This window comes from Ochotona princeps, chromosome 25 (genome assembly GCF_030435755.1).
Source record: "Ochotona princeps isolate mOchPri1 chromosome 25, mOchPri1.hap1, whole genome shotgun sequence".
Taxonomy (NCBI): Eukaryota; Metazoa; Chordata; class Mammalia; order Lagomorpha; family Ochotonidae; genus Ochotona; species Ochotona princeps.
Window position 1 is genome coordinate 6810346 of NC_080856.1, and position 13287 is coordinate 6823632.

Genomic DNA, 13287 nt, shown 5'->3' on the forward strand with positions numbered 1-13287 from the left:
GCCTTTTCTGCCTCTTCATCAGGCGCCCTGGCTGCTCTTATTTGAGGTGGTTAAATAACAGCAAAACTTTCACTTTGTTAAAGGGAGCCAGGGAAGTGTGAGGATGTCAGCTATGAGAACTAACTTGTGCAGGTAAACATTTTAGTTTTAGTTCCAGTGTGCTCCAAGAGGGGTGCAGGATATAGAGGAAATATAAGGATTTTTCCCCATGTCAGTGAGAGTCCAGTGCCAGACAAACAGAGAGGAAGAGGGAAAAGCGAACAAGGCAAAAAGAGACTCCTGCAGTGAGGAATCTTCTAGCTGGGACAGAGATTGTTTTATACAGATCCCAAGACATATAAATAAGAGCAATAGCAGAAAAGAACTTCATTCAGTCAACAATTATTACCCTCAGCATATATTCAGTTTCATGCAGAAGCTTCAGAAAGTTAATGGAAATAGAATGAAAAGTTTATTCGGTACCACACATTATTGATATCCATGAATAAGAACAATCTTTAAAGAATTCATGAAATACGGATACTACAATTCACTGTGCATGGATTTCAAAGGGGTTTTTTGATAAAATATGCTTATATCTTATTTTCATTTTTACATGAATCTTCTAGCGTGTCCTTGCCTCTGCCATCCACTGTTTAAGTGCAGCACAGGGAGCAGGGCAGTGAATTTTCAACCAAAATGTTCTCATGAGTTTTTATACTTGGATTGAATCCCAATGAACCATGCATTTTCTCACTGAGTCTTAGTTTGACATGGAATTATAATACCTACCGCATAAAATTTTGGTGAGAACTCAGCAATTTACTAAGAATACCACCTAGTATCAGATTTGGGTCTAGTCAGAACTCATGATAGAGTTTTATGCAATTAGAAATCACTCACCAGATCCCATCTCCACTTTAAATACAAAGAAAATAAATACTTTTGTGGATCTGAACAGGTCAGCAAAGCACACAGTGCATTTGAGGTGAGAACATGTGGTATAACATGCTTCCACATCATTCTGGGGTCAGAATCCATTCTGGGATCAAAATCCATTCTGAGGTTGGAATCAGGCTCATATCAGAAATTAAGAGCTTGCAAATAATTTTCACAAAGGTAGAAAAGATAAAGAGGACTAGACTGGTGGTTCAAAAAGCAGATTCCCCAGTCAGGAATGACCTCAACCAAACTACCCAGTCCCAGATGACTGGATCAGTGTTATCTCAGCAGCAAGAATCTGCTGGCTGTCAAGATAAGACTCATTTTGGAATAAGATTTATTCAGTCCTCAACTGAGACTGAGAACCAACAATAGGCAACTGTAACCTCATTAAATAAGGTAATATCTAGGACTTGACTATGAGGAAAAAAGACAGGGGTGTCCCCAGATTAAGACTATCATTCCAAAATTCAGAAAAAACACTAAGAGCCTAGGATTACCAAGGCAAGTTTTATAATGTGTAAAGTGGAGAAATGGCCACACCACTCCCAAACTTTATTGATAAACTGTAGAAAGTAAAAGGGTATGATAATTCTACAGGAACTCACTTCTTCAGAAGATTTATTTATTTGAAAGGCTGAGAGACAAAGAGAGGAGGAGTCAGACAGGAGAGGCAGAAAGGCCATTTATCTGCTGGCTTATCTGCAAAAGTTTGCAACAACCTGGGCTCGGTCAGACTGCAACTGGCAGCCAGGAAATCCAAGTGGGCCTCCCATATTGGTGGCAGGAGCCCAACTATTTGGGCTGTGTTCTGCTGCTTTCCTGGACACATGAGCAGAAAGTTGGATTGCAAGTGGAGCTGCTGGGACTTGAACTGGCTCTGTGTAGTAGAGGATGCTAACATTAAAACCAATGACATCACATGCTGTACCACAAAACAGTCCTCAAGACCTCATTTTCAAAAGGGGGCAGGAGAAGAGAAAGGGGGACTTTTCCAGATTGCTCATGTCATTATAAACTAGTGCAACTCTTTGGGTAGCAAATAGGAAAGATCTGGTGAGATTCAAATGGATTCCTTCCATTTGGAAATTTCACGATTTTCTATTCTGACATGGAAAATTTCTTTCCTATATTTATATGGAAGTAGACATGCAGTTCTCAACTTTATAATTTGAGGGTAGAAGGAATGACCGAAATAGCTACCAGCAGAAAAAAAATGAGATAATAAGCAGTAATAACAAGTCATACCAAGGAATGCTATATCCATTTAAGTTAATAATAAAGATTTATTATTATTATTTATTTTAGGGATGACAGGATGGGGTGGGAGGGATGGGGATAAGGATAGAGTAGGGGTAGAACCTCTCAGGCAGAGGGCAGAGGATTTGATATTAGGCTTCATCCCTGCTGAGCAGCGGGCAGAGTCCTCTTAGCAGCTTACTGGGGGGAACACAAAACACCACCAGGGCTCTGATAAGATGGGTGGGCAATGTTACAGCAAGGCTTGTTGGTGAAGTTCACAGGGCCTGGCCCAGACAGGTAACTGGGACAAAGCCCTGAAGAAGTGGTGATTAGAAGCTGTAATACCCATCTCTTCATTTCACTGGTATTCCAGAAGATTCTGAAGAGATGACTGCTCACAAACCTATGAGATCGTCCCCCACCATGTCTGATCTTGTACAGTCCTATGATCCTGTCTTGACAACTGCAAGACCCCATCCTTGGCTCAGGTATTACTAACACACAGCTCCTAGACAAGGACATGTTTTGCATTGCATAGAGCCCTTCTTAAGGCAACATCATTGCATCAAACATGTTAATCCTTTCAGATGGGATCAAAGATGTCGATCACTTTGTGTCAGCTATCTATCTCTTCATCAGGGTACTGAGCTTATGATGGGGCAAAGGACTAATTTTCTTTTTTTTTTTTTTTTTAAGATTTTATTATTATTGGAAAGCCGGATATACACAGAGGAGGAGAGACAGAGAGGAAGATCTTCCATCTGATGGTTCATTCCCCAAGTGAGCTGCAACAGGCTGGTGCGCGCCAATCCGATGCCGGGAACCTGGAACCTCTTCCGGGTCTCCCACGTGGGTGCAGTGTCCCAATGCATTGGGCCGTCCTCGACTGCTTTCCCAGGCCACAAGCAGGGAGCTGGATGGGAAGTGGAGCTGCCGGGATTAGAACCGGCGCCCATATGAGATCCCGGGGTGTTCAAGGCGAGGACTTCAGCCGCTAGGCCACGTCGCCGGGCCGAGGACTAATTTTCTAAGTAGGAAAGGTGACTGGCAGCTTTACCTAGGACAAAGAATGTTTCTGTAACCACACCCTTTCCCACCCATCCCTCCCCACCCACCTTCCCCACCCGGCAAGCCTTTTTTGGCTTTGACTGTTTAAAGAGGAGGATGGCCCAGCTGCAGAGGTAAGAATGAAACATGATTGCGGCGGTTCAGCCAGTTCTCTTTCCCAGCACTGACCCTGCAGCAGTTAGAAACTTGGATTGAGGAAGTAAGCGACCCCATTGGTATTCATTGTCAGGCAACCAATACAACATGTAGGGCAAACTTTTTCAAAAGGAAAGAATGATTGTCCTGCCAAAAACTTTAAGTCTGACCCAGAAAGATTACATAATAAATAAAAGAAATTGAAGTTAGAAAGTGTCACTGTGGTAAAGCCATCAACAGGAAGTTTATACAATTTATCAGCCAATGATGAATGAAAGGGGCTGATAATGTGAGGCTATCTTACAGCACAGAAGCAAAGCAGCTCTGTCCTGATTGGGAAATAGTCCTTCCTATTCATTAGAGAACATGTTAAAATCTTAGCATTCATGTTCACTCACAAAAGCCTCAAGCTAAACAGAACAATTTGGGACCAAAAGAACTCTGCTGGAAGCATCATATCACCTAATTTGAAGGTCTACTACAAACCTACAATAACCAAATCAATATGGTTCTGCCATAAAAACAAACAGACCAAGGGAGCAAAGCAGAAACCCCTGAAATAAAGCCACACACATTTTATAATCAACTGATTTTCAACAAAAGCACCAAGAACATACAATGGGGAAAAGATGGTCTCTTCAATTAGCAAGAATGGGAAAATTGGATATCTTCACGTAGAAGCACAAAATTAGATCCTTCTCTTTTGCCGTATATAAAAGTCAACTAAGAATCACTGAAAGACTTTAGTGTAAGACCTAAGACCTTGAAGCTACAAGATGAAAACATAGAGAAAATCTGCATGTTCTTGAACACTAATTGTTTTGGATATGACACAAAAACCCAAGTAACAAAAGCAAAAATAGGTAAATGAAATTATAGCAAACTAAAAGAGCTTCTATACCACAAAAGAAACAATCAAAGTCTAAAAAGACAATCTACCAAATGTAAGAAAATATTTATAATCTATACAATCTAGGAGGTTAATTTCCAAAACATATTGTAAGTAACTCAAATGATTAAATAGCAAGAAAGCAAGCTAACTTTAAAATGGGCAAAAGCTGGATATACATTTCGCACAAGAATATGAATAGCCAATATATCATTACAGAGCTGTAAGCTGAAACCACAAAGAGGCATCTAACCCTTGTGGAAAGAAGCATCACAAAAAGACAAAGGGTAACATGTGTTGGTGAGGAAGTGCCAAAAAGTCTGACACACTCTTGATGGAACTAGGGGCTTACTGGCACACTGCCTGGCTAACTAAACATCGTATGTTCAAACTCAGAAAGAGCCACCTGATGAGAACGCAAGATCAAAATCCAAATATCAAGAACCTGTTAGAAGATGACTGGAAATTGGAGTTGGTTTAAAAACAAAAAACAAACAAAACTGTGTGGAGGAAAGTCTACTCACCCAGTGAAGGTTGCCTTGAGTGAAAGATGAGGATTTTGAATTGTTTTCCATAAACAGCTGACAGTCATTAACTGGATTACTTAAAGTCAGAGCTGGTCAGGTTAAAATGAGAAAGAGGCCCAAGGAGGTCCTAGTATTTGAAATGCTATTTTTTATTTTGTCTCCCCAGTTCAGACTAGATTATGACTACCCTGCTAAATTAGACACATGTTGAAAACGGATTCTAGTACTTACGGCTGCTTATGTGTGATGTCTGGAATTAGCTAGCACATAGATTTGATGCTTTACTAAACTCTTTCAAAGTGGGGCTCCACATCATGAACAGGGTGGCTTGCCTTTGATGCTGGCCTGATGCAAGGGAGTGACAAAGTCAAAATAGATCCTTGGAAAAGTATTTGGTTGTGGAACAGCCCTGCATGTGGTGGAGACGCAGGTTGTAGGGGGAGGAGCAGATGTGAAAGGTAAAACCACAGGGGAATGGAATGGGGAGCATGACTGACTGAAGCAAAGCAGTAGATCAGTAGAAGGGTTCTTACAAACATGGTAAAATGAAGTCGGGGGTAAACCTTGTGATTCTCCAGTGGTCCTTATGCAGAGAAGACGTGGCATGCAGCCTTCTTCTACACCTGCACTTTAAATTCCCTAATTCTCTCTGGGGAAGTTTAGGACATGGAGGCAGACTGCGTAAAACTGGCAACATCAAAATGCCTTTACTCGGGCCCAGCGGGGTAGCCTAGTGGTTGAAGACCTCATCTTGCATGTACCAGGATCCCACATGGGTGCCGGTTCATCTCCTGGCTGCTCCACTTCCCATCCGGCTCACTGCTTGTGGCCTGGGAAAGCAGTAGAGGATGTTGCAAAGCCTTGGGACCCTGCACCCGCATGGGAGACCTGGAGGAGGCTCTGGGCTCCTGGCTTTGGATCGGCTCAGCTCTAGCCGTCCAGCCACTTGGGGATTGGGTCAGCTGATAGAAGATCTTCCTCTCTGTCTCTCCTCCTCTGTGTATATCCGACTTTCCAATAAAAATTTTAAAATCTTAGAAAAAATGCCTTTGTTCTTTCTTCTTTAAAAAGATAATCCTGGCATATTAAGAATCTCTTGGAGACCAGTGAGGACGTAGAGAACAAAACACGAAATCAATAGGACTCACCTTGAATCAGGTGAACCCGAGAGCAGAGGAACTAAGTAGGAATTACCTATTGTTAAATAAAAGACCTCATTAGACCCAAAAAGTAGTTTTTGTAAATTTTTGAAATGCAACTGAGCATTTGCAGGATAATTAGTGTGAAAGTAAGACAAAGCTATGAGGTTAATGTTAACCTTTACTGAACACCTAGTGCATTCCAAATAATTTCATATCAAGCTTATCTTTGTAAATCAAATATAACAGCATATCTCAACCCTTATTTATGATGCCCTGTTTGAAGCACAGTTTTATGCTAAGCTATGCAGCATATTGTACCAAAGGTCTCTTATTGAGTCTCTGTTATCCCCAGTAACTCCTGTCTTAATAAAGCAGTGAAGATGCCATTTGGCTTCTGTTCATGTTCCTTCGAGATTGTATTTGAACTCACATGCGTCGTAGCATTTAATACTGCCTTTTCCTTGAGTAAAAGTATGGCCAAAATTTTCCCTAAGTAGACATATTCCGCTTTAAGTTAGGAAGAGAGAAGGTGGGAAAACACATGTCCCATCCACCCAGGCTCCAAACAATGTAAAAATACAGTCACTTGAATTTAACGGATTCTGGCAGGATGGTGGGAAGACCATGCAATGTATCATATGCTATAAAAATAACTGGAAGAGAAGAACCAATAGGCTCCAATCACACAGAAAAGATAAGGAAATATAATGGTTAATTCTCAATATGATCAGATTATGCTGTGTATCTGTGTTGAAAAGTAGCATACCACTGAAAGCTGTACAATCCAAATTTTTTAAAGTTACAGAAAATTAAAGACATTTGCTTTGCCCCAGAAAAATGGCTATGCCCAGAGTATTTCTGTTCTGCAGCAGTGCTGTGTAGGTCAGTTGAAGCGTCAATATACCAAGAGAAGCACTAAGGAAATGTGAATGAAAATTAACTTATCAACATTTTTCCCATTTTTGTATTTTCATGCTTATTAAATATTGGCTCTTAGAATCCATAAGACATGGCCATTTACTGGAAACTCAAAAACGCACACAGAACCTCTTGCTTCCATTCAGCAAACGTGGATGGGATTTGAACAGTAATTTCCCCAGCCTCATCAGCTCCCCTTCTGGTTTCCCTCTCTTCCTTCCAGGAATCAGAATGTGCCTACACGCTCTTTGTTGTGGCCATATTTTGGATCACAGAGGCTCTTCCTCTCTCAGTGACAGCCTTTTTGCCAGGTTTAATGTTCCCTCTATTTGGGATCATGTCTTCTACAAAGGTAAGTTCTGTAAATATTTCTTATCATTATATCCTGTATGTTGTGTTGAGATTTCTATTGAGAAAATTGCTTCCTTCTTTTAAAATATTTGTTTATTCATTTTATTTCTATTGAGAGAATTCCTTCTATATTTTAAAAAACATTTGTTTATTCATTTTATTTGTTTTAAAGGCCAATAAACAGACCAATAGCTGTTTCTCTATGTGCTGGTCCACTCCGCAAGTGTTCACAAAAGCTAGGGCTGGGACGGGCTGAAGCTGGGAGCTGAGAATTCAATTTGGGTTTCCTTCATGGGTGCCAGGGCAGAGGTGTTTGAGCCATCAGCTGCTGTCTCCCAAGGTATACATTAGCTGGGATAGAGAACAGAGCCAGGACTCAAACCAGGACTAAAAGTTGTAGACATTGCCAGCAGCAATTTAAGCAGGGCTCCAACCACCAGCCACCAGAAGTAGCCTGGAAAGGCAGGAATAATCCTGTAAATAAGCCTTCCACAATGAGTCCTCTGGCCTCCCACCCTGGGATTTGCTTGAGCTCATCTTCAGGAATAATGACAGACTGTGCCTTTCTGCATCCCAGGAGACTGTAGGAGAAATCAGGGTCCATTCTTCCATTGCTGACATCCAGGAAAGGCGCCTCCCTCCCAGCAACAGGGCACCTGCGTCACACCCGGAGTGAGCTTCTTCTGTCCGTGGAATTTAGGTCCACAGCACTGAAAAAACAATTTCTGTTTTAAATGAAGAAAAGGCTTCCCTATTTTCCTTTCCAGAAACCTGCCATTTCAAAAGATAAAGCCAAATTAGGTTCCACACATATTTCCATTTTGTCCTTGCTGAGAGGAGATTGTTCCTGCTGGGAGCCATTTCTTACCTTGATACAATCTAAGGGTACCCACCTAAAGAAAATGGATTCCACTAGGAGCATAAAATGCATTGAAACCAGAATCTCTGTCTCCATGTGGTCTCGAGCCACCTAGAAAACAACCAATGCCAGATCCATGGCGGAAACCCGATCAGGAGAGAAGTCACATGTTTTGGACTCCTGCCTTCTGCCTGAGCACACGGTTGCTCTCTTAGGGTTCGGCTGTCTTTAATGTGAGTGGATATTCTTTTTTTTTTCTTTTGTCCTTTCATAATCTTTCTTGTTGGAGAAGCTGCTTCCTTCTTTATCTAGATCTGTATGTCATGCTGGAGCCAGTGTCGAAGCCCAAGTCCATCTTCTTACTGCTCAGCTTATTAGTCATTTCTTACTGCATTTCTCCTTTCCTGCTTATCCAGACTCTTCATTCTTGTCACTGCAGATTTGTAAGAGAGCATGACTAGGTCTATTCTCAGATCCTCATAGCCCAGACAGATGATGCCTTACTCCCCGCATGGAATAGGAGAACTGTACATGAAGCCATTGGTTAAATGTATCAGCATGCTATGACTGTCAATCAAAGGGATTTAAAAAAGGAATTTAAAAACTTCTCACAAACAGGATATCAAGGGGTTGGGGTAAAGTCACTGCTTGGGGCATGTCTTGCATCAGAATGCTTGGAATCCAATCCTGCCTTCATTTTTGACCCAGCTTCATATTAACGTGCATCGTGGGAAGGAAAAAGTGAAAGCCCAAGTGCCTGCTTCCATTTCACCTACGTTGGGGACTCAAATGGATTTCCTGGCTCCTTGTTTCAGCTTGGTCCAGCCCTGACTGCTACAAGCCATGGGAGTGAACCAGCACATGGAAAAATCTCTCACTCTCCTTGTCTCCCCCACTCGTTCTGTCACTCTGCCTTTCAAATAAAAATAATGAATATTTATAGCAATATCATGTAGCATTGCTAATCCCTGTCTTACTGACTTGGATAATTCTGTCTCCAGAAATAATGAAATTAAGTCATTACATATTGTCTCTCAAAATAACAATAAAATTGACTTTTCAAGAGGCAGAGGAGGAAGTAAGGTTCTTGGGAATCACACTGCATTTCTATAGCAAACTGCTTTGGGAGACAACAGGAGGAGAAAGGTACCCATGAAGACCTGGGTTTGTAAGACCTGCCGAAGACACACCTGTATGTCATAAGGGCAGCAGTCATTTGAGTATTTGGGGAATGATCACTGAAGAAGGTGGGGGCACCCCAGGGCAAAGATCTCAAGGTAATGAGTGAAGAGGAGAATGGGAGAATATCAGAAAGTAAAGTGTGGAGCGACTGGGAACAGAGTAGAATATTGCAAGATTTTAAATCTTTATTCTGATTTTGCTTTTATAAGATAAGGTAGTGGCTGATACTGAGAAACAAGGTAAGAAGAAAGATAGGGGAAAGTTATCTAGATGAGAAACCACAGAGATTCAAACCATGAACATGTGATTGATACATTTTAAGGAAAAAAAAAAAAACCACCACATGCTCATAAGTGATTGTATATGGCTTATGATCGGAAGAAGAGTCCAGAATGCCTCACGACTTTTGGACCTGCCAACTAGAAGAACAGAGTTGAGCTATCAAGTGAACTGGGAGAGATTACGAGTGTAGTCAGTAGGAAGGATCTGACACCTGGAGCTCAAAGCTGAACACACAGGTGTGAAATACCTGTTACACACCTAACTGAAGATGTTGGGTAAGCAATTGGAGACATACAAATTCAGAGTTCATCAGAAAAAAAATGCTGACTTAGGAACATAAACCTGAAAGATGGCATTTAAAAACCTCAAGATTTGATGACATCACTTAAAAAGTAAGTTAGGACAGAAAAGCCAAAAGAACAAAGAACTAAGTTCAGGATAAACACATCAAGAGGGAGGGAGAAAATACTTGAGGTAGGAGTTAAGAAGAAAAGACAGTTGAGGTAGGAGGAAATTAAGGAGGGCTTGGAATTCAAGACAGTAAATGTGTTAAGAATGGACTGTGATCATGCATGTCAAATCTGCCAATAGGTCAGGTAACATGGGAAGTTAGACACTGACTATTGCAGGACAGTGTTTGCTTTAGCAGGTAGGACACCTGTTAAGCTGCCCTCATCCTACATCACAGCACCTGAATTGAAGTCTTCTAATGCAGATGTGGAGAGGCAGCAGGTGGTGGCTAAGCAGCTGGGTCTCCATTACTTCTGTGGGAAGCCTGGCTCCTGGCTCCTGGCTCCTGGCTCCTGGCTCTGGCTTGGCTCAGCTCTGGTTGTCTCAGGCATTTGGGGAGTGAATCAGTGAATGTGTCTCTCTGTATCATCATCAAGAAATTTACTATTGGATTCAGCAAAATAATGTCAGTAAAACATAAAATAGCAAACCACTTTCTAAAAATAACTTGTGATTTAACTCACAAAGTTGATGTGAGGTACTATTTAACTTTTACAACTTTTTATTGATGTGTAGAAAGGTCATTCAACTGGTAAGTTACATACCCAAGAGTGAACCTAGGTTCTCTGATTGCAACAGTCTTTTTTTTTTTTCCTTAATAAAGTCCATTTGAGACAGAAATATCATTGATAGTGATCTTAATCTTGCAAATAGATTTAACATTTTACTAGGCATTTTAATTGACATGTAAATTTTGCGTCAAAAAGTTATATTAACTAGTATAACACTTTTCTTTCATTATCTCTTGGAAAAGTGGGCCATAAATAAATACATTTGCTTATGGGTAATGTTCTACAAAAACACCGACTCTGATGAAAACCAAACAGGGGAACTTCAGAAGAAAACAGAAAATGTGAGCTCCTTCAATAAAGGATTAGAACTTCTGATATTCCTGGAGTTCTGTCTATTTATTCACCTGCTAATACAATAATCTCCAACCCCCATCCACAAAGGGCATATTCTTTTTTTTTTTCTGAAGATTTATTTGTTTTTATTGGAAAGTCAGAGAGAAGGAGACACAGAAAAAGATCTGTCCGCTGATCTGCTCCCCAAGTGGCCACGATGGCCAGAGCTGAACTGATCTGAAGCCAGGAGCCAGGAACTTCTTCTGGGTCTCCCACGTGGGTGCAGGGTCCTAAGACTTTGGGCTGTCCTCGACTGCTTTCCCAGGCCACCAGCAGGGAGTTGGATGGGAAACAGTTGCCGGGATTAGAACTGGCATCCATATGAAATCCCGCTGCATGCAAGGAGAGGATTTTAGCCACTAGGTTACTGCTGGGGCCCACAAAAGGCATATTTTAAGACACCAAGATGATGCCTGATACTGCAGAGTACAAAATTTCATTTGCACTACACTTTTCCCTGCACACTCTGCAGCGTTGCCACATAGTACCAGAGTTAATCTGCCCTTACATGTTGTGTGTTCTGGTGCCTCCTTTGTATAACCATTCTTGTACTTTGCGACCATTAATAAGAGTTACTTAAGGGTCCAGTGCGGTAGCTTAGTGGCTAAAGTCCTTGCCCTGCACATGCCCTCAGGTGTCTGGTTTGAACCAGTGAACACATAGATATTGCATTTTCTATAAAAGAGGGGCAAGAGTAAGAACACATTTGAAGAATGGGTAGTGAAAGGGTAAGAGTGTTCATTTTGAATGACTTCAGTTGTGTCTATGCAAAATTTAAGTGGAAAGCTCTGCCTGGAAATAAAAATAAAAGTATCTGTCTGTGTATAAAGACTGTGGTGCCTTCAGAAGTCATTAAACAAATTAGAACTGAGTGTCTCCTATGCACATGCCAGATAAAAGTGGAATTCTTGACATTCCGCCATTGGGTAGGTATTCCACGGAGGTTCCTGGTGGAATGCCAGCATGCAACAGAAGGGCAGGGAGAACGATTTTTAACATGTGCAGTAGAAAAAAATCAGAGGCAGGAATAGAACAATGCAAAATTAAAATTATTCACAAGGTTGAAAACACTAGGAAATCAATGCATTTAAGTGATTCTTCCCTCTGTGTCAAGCTGCGCTGGATACCAAATAAGGAATCATACAACTGTCCTTCTCCTCATGGAGTGTGTAGCATAATAGCAAGACAGGTCACAACAAAACAAGCCTTACATGATGAGACTTTATAGAAGAAAGGAAACAGAACTCAGAAAAAGAGCAAAACCCTTTAAATGAATGCCAGATGTTTGAGAGTTAAAGGCAAAAATGGAAGAGCGTGTCTGTGTTCCTGTAACATTTTTGAGCATGGTAAACGCTATTTCAGTGCTGGAAAAACTGATAAACAGAAGAATGCATCTTATAAAAGTATTTTCTCTTACTCAGTTACTATCAAATACAGAGAGAAATATAAATCATGAGGAACAACTGACATTTTGTAAAGCATAAAGAAGGGGTCCAATGGCTTGCTATTAATTAAAGGGAATTATCAATTTTTATCCTTTATCAAAACCAAGTCAAGCTTGATAAGCTATGTTAGAAGTGTAAATATAATTGAATAGCAAAATCATTCTCAGAATTGATTTCCCTTTTCCTCTGAAGTCTGGGACAATAGAATCGCTTTATTCCAACTCTTCCAGTTCTCCTACCTTATTCGCTTTTTCAATGGAGCATTTTTCCTTACAAGCCTTTCAGTAAACATGGACTTGTGATTCAGTTTAACTGAACACTTCCCAAAGTCAATACACGAGGTGCTCTGCCTAAAAACTTCTACAAGCCAAAGTTTGTGTTTTTTAGTCTGAAAAATATATGCAGTTTACAGTACTCCACTCTAGAGATGATGATATGAATTATTACTTAAAGATTCTGGTAAAGCCTGGGAATAAGATATTTCTAGCATTTAGAAATCTATATTTTCTAAGATAAAGTGATCACAAAATTCTTTAAAAAAAAATGGTGCACCTAACATTTCACTTGATCTTAGCCAAAAGGCCAAGAAGTGATTTCTTTTTGTTGTTGTTGTTGTTGTTGTTACTTTCTTTTTTTTATTAATTCATTAATTACATTGTATTATGTGACACAGTTTCATAGGTACTTGGGTTCTACCCACCCCTCCCCAAACCCTCCCACCATGGTGGATTCCTCCACCTTGTTGCATAACCACAGCTCAAGTTCAAGCATATACCCCATTGCAAGCATATACCAAACTTAGAGTCCAGCATCTTATTGTCCAGTCAAGTTCATCAGTTTCTTAGGTATACCCTCTCTGGTTTGAAAACAGAGCCAGCAGAGTATCATCCCAGTCAATCAAAAGCTCCAAC

The 13287-nt window shown here is 40.7% G+C and overlaps 1 protein-coding gene across 1 annotated transcript in view; it reads left to right on the forward strand.

The window, feature by feature from the left end:
- Window positions 1–13287, forward strand: part of SLC13A1 (solute carrier family 13 member 1) — a 61366-nt gene that overhangs the window by 6056 nt on the left and 42023 nt on the right. Inside the window, exon 2 of the mRNA XM_058681407.1 lies at window positions 7066–7194. Within this exon, the coding sequence (XP_058537390.1) occupies window positions 7066–7194 (129 nt within the window). The remainder of the gene's footprint in view (window positions 1–7065; window positions 7195–13287) is intronic.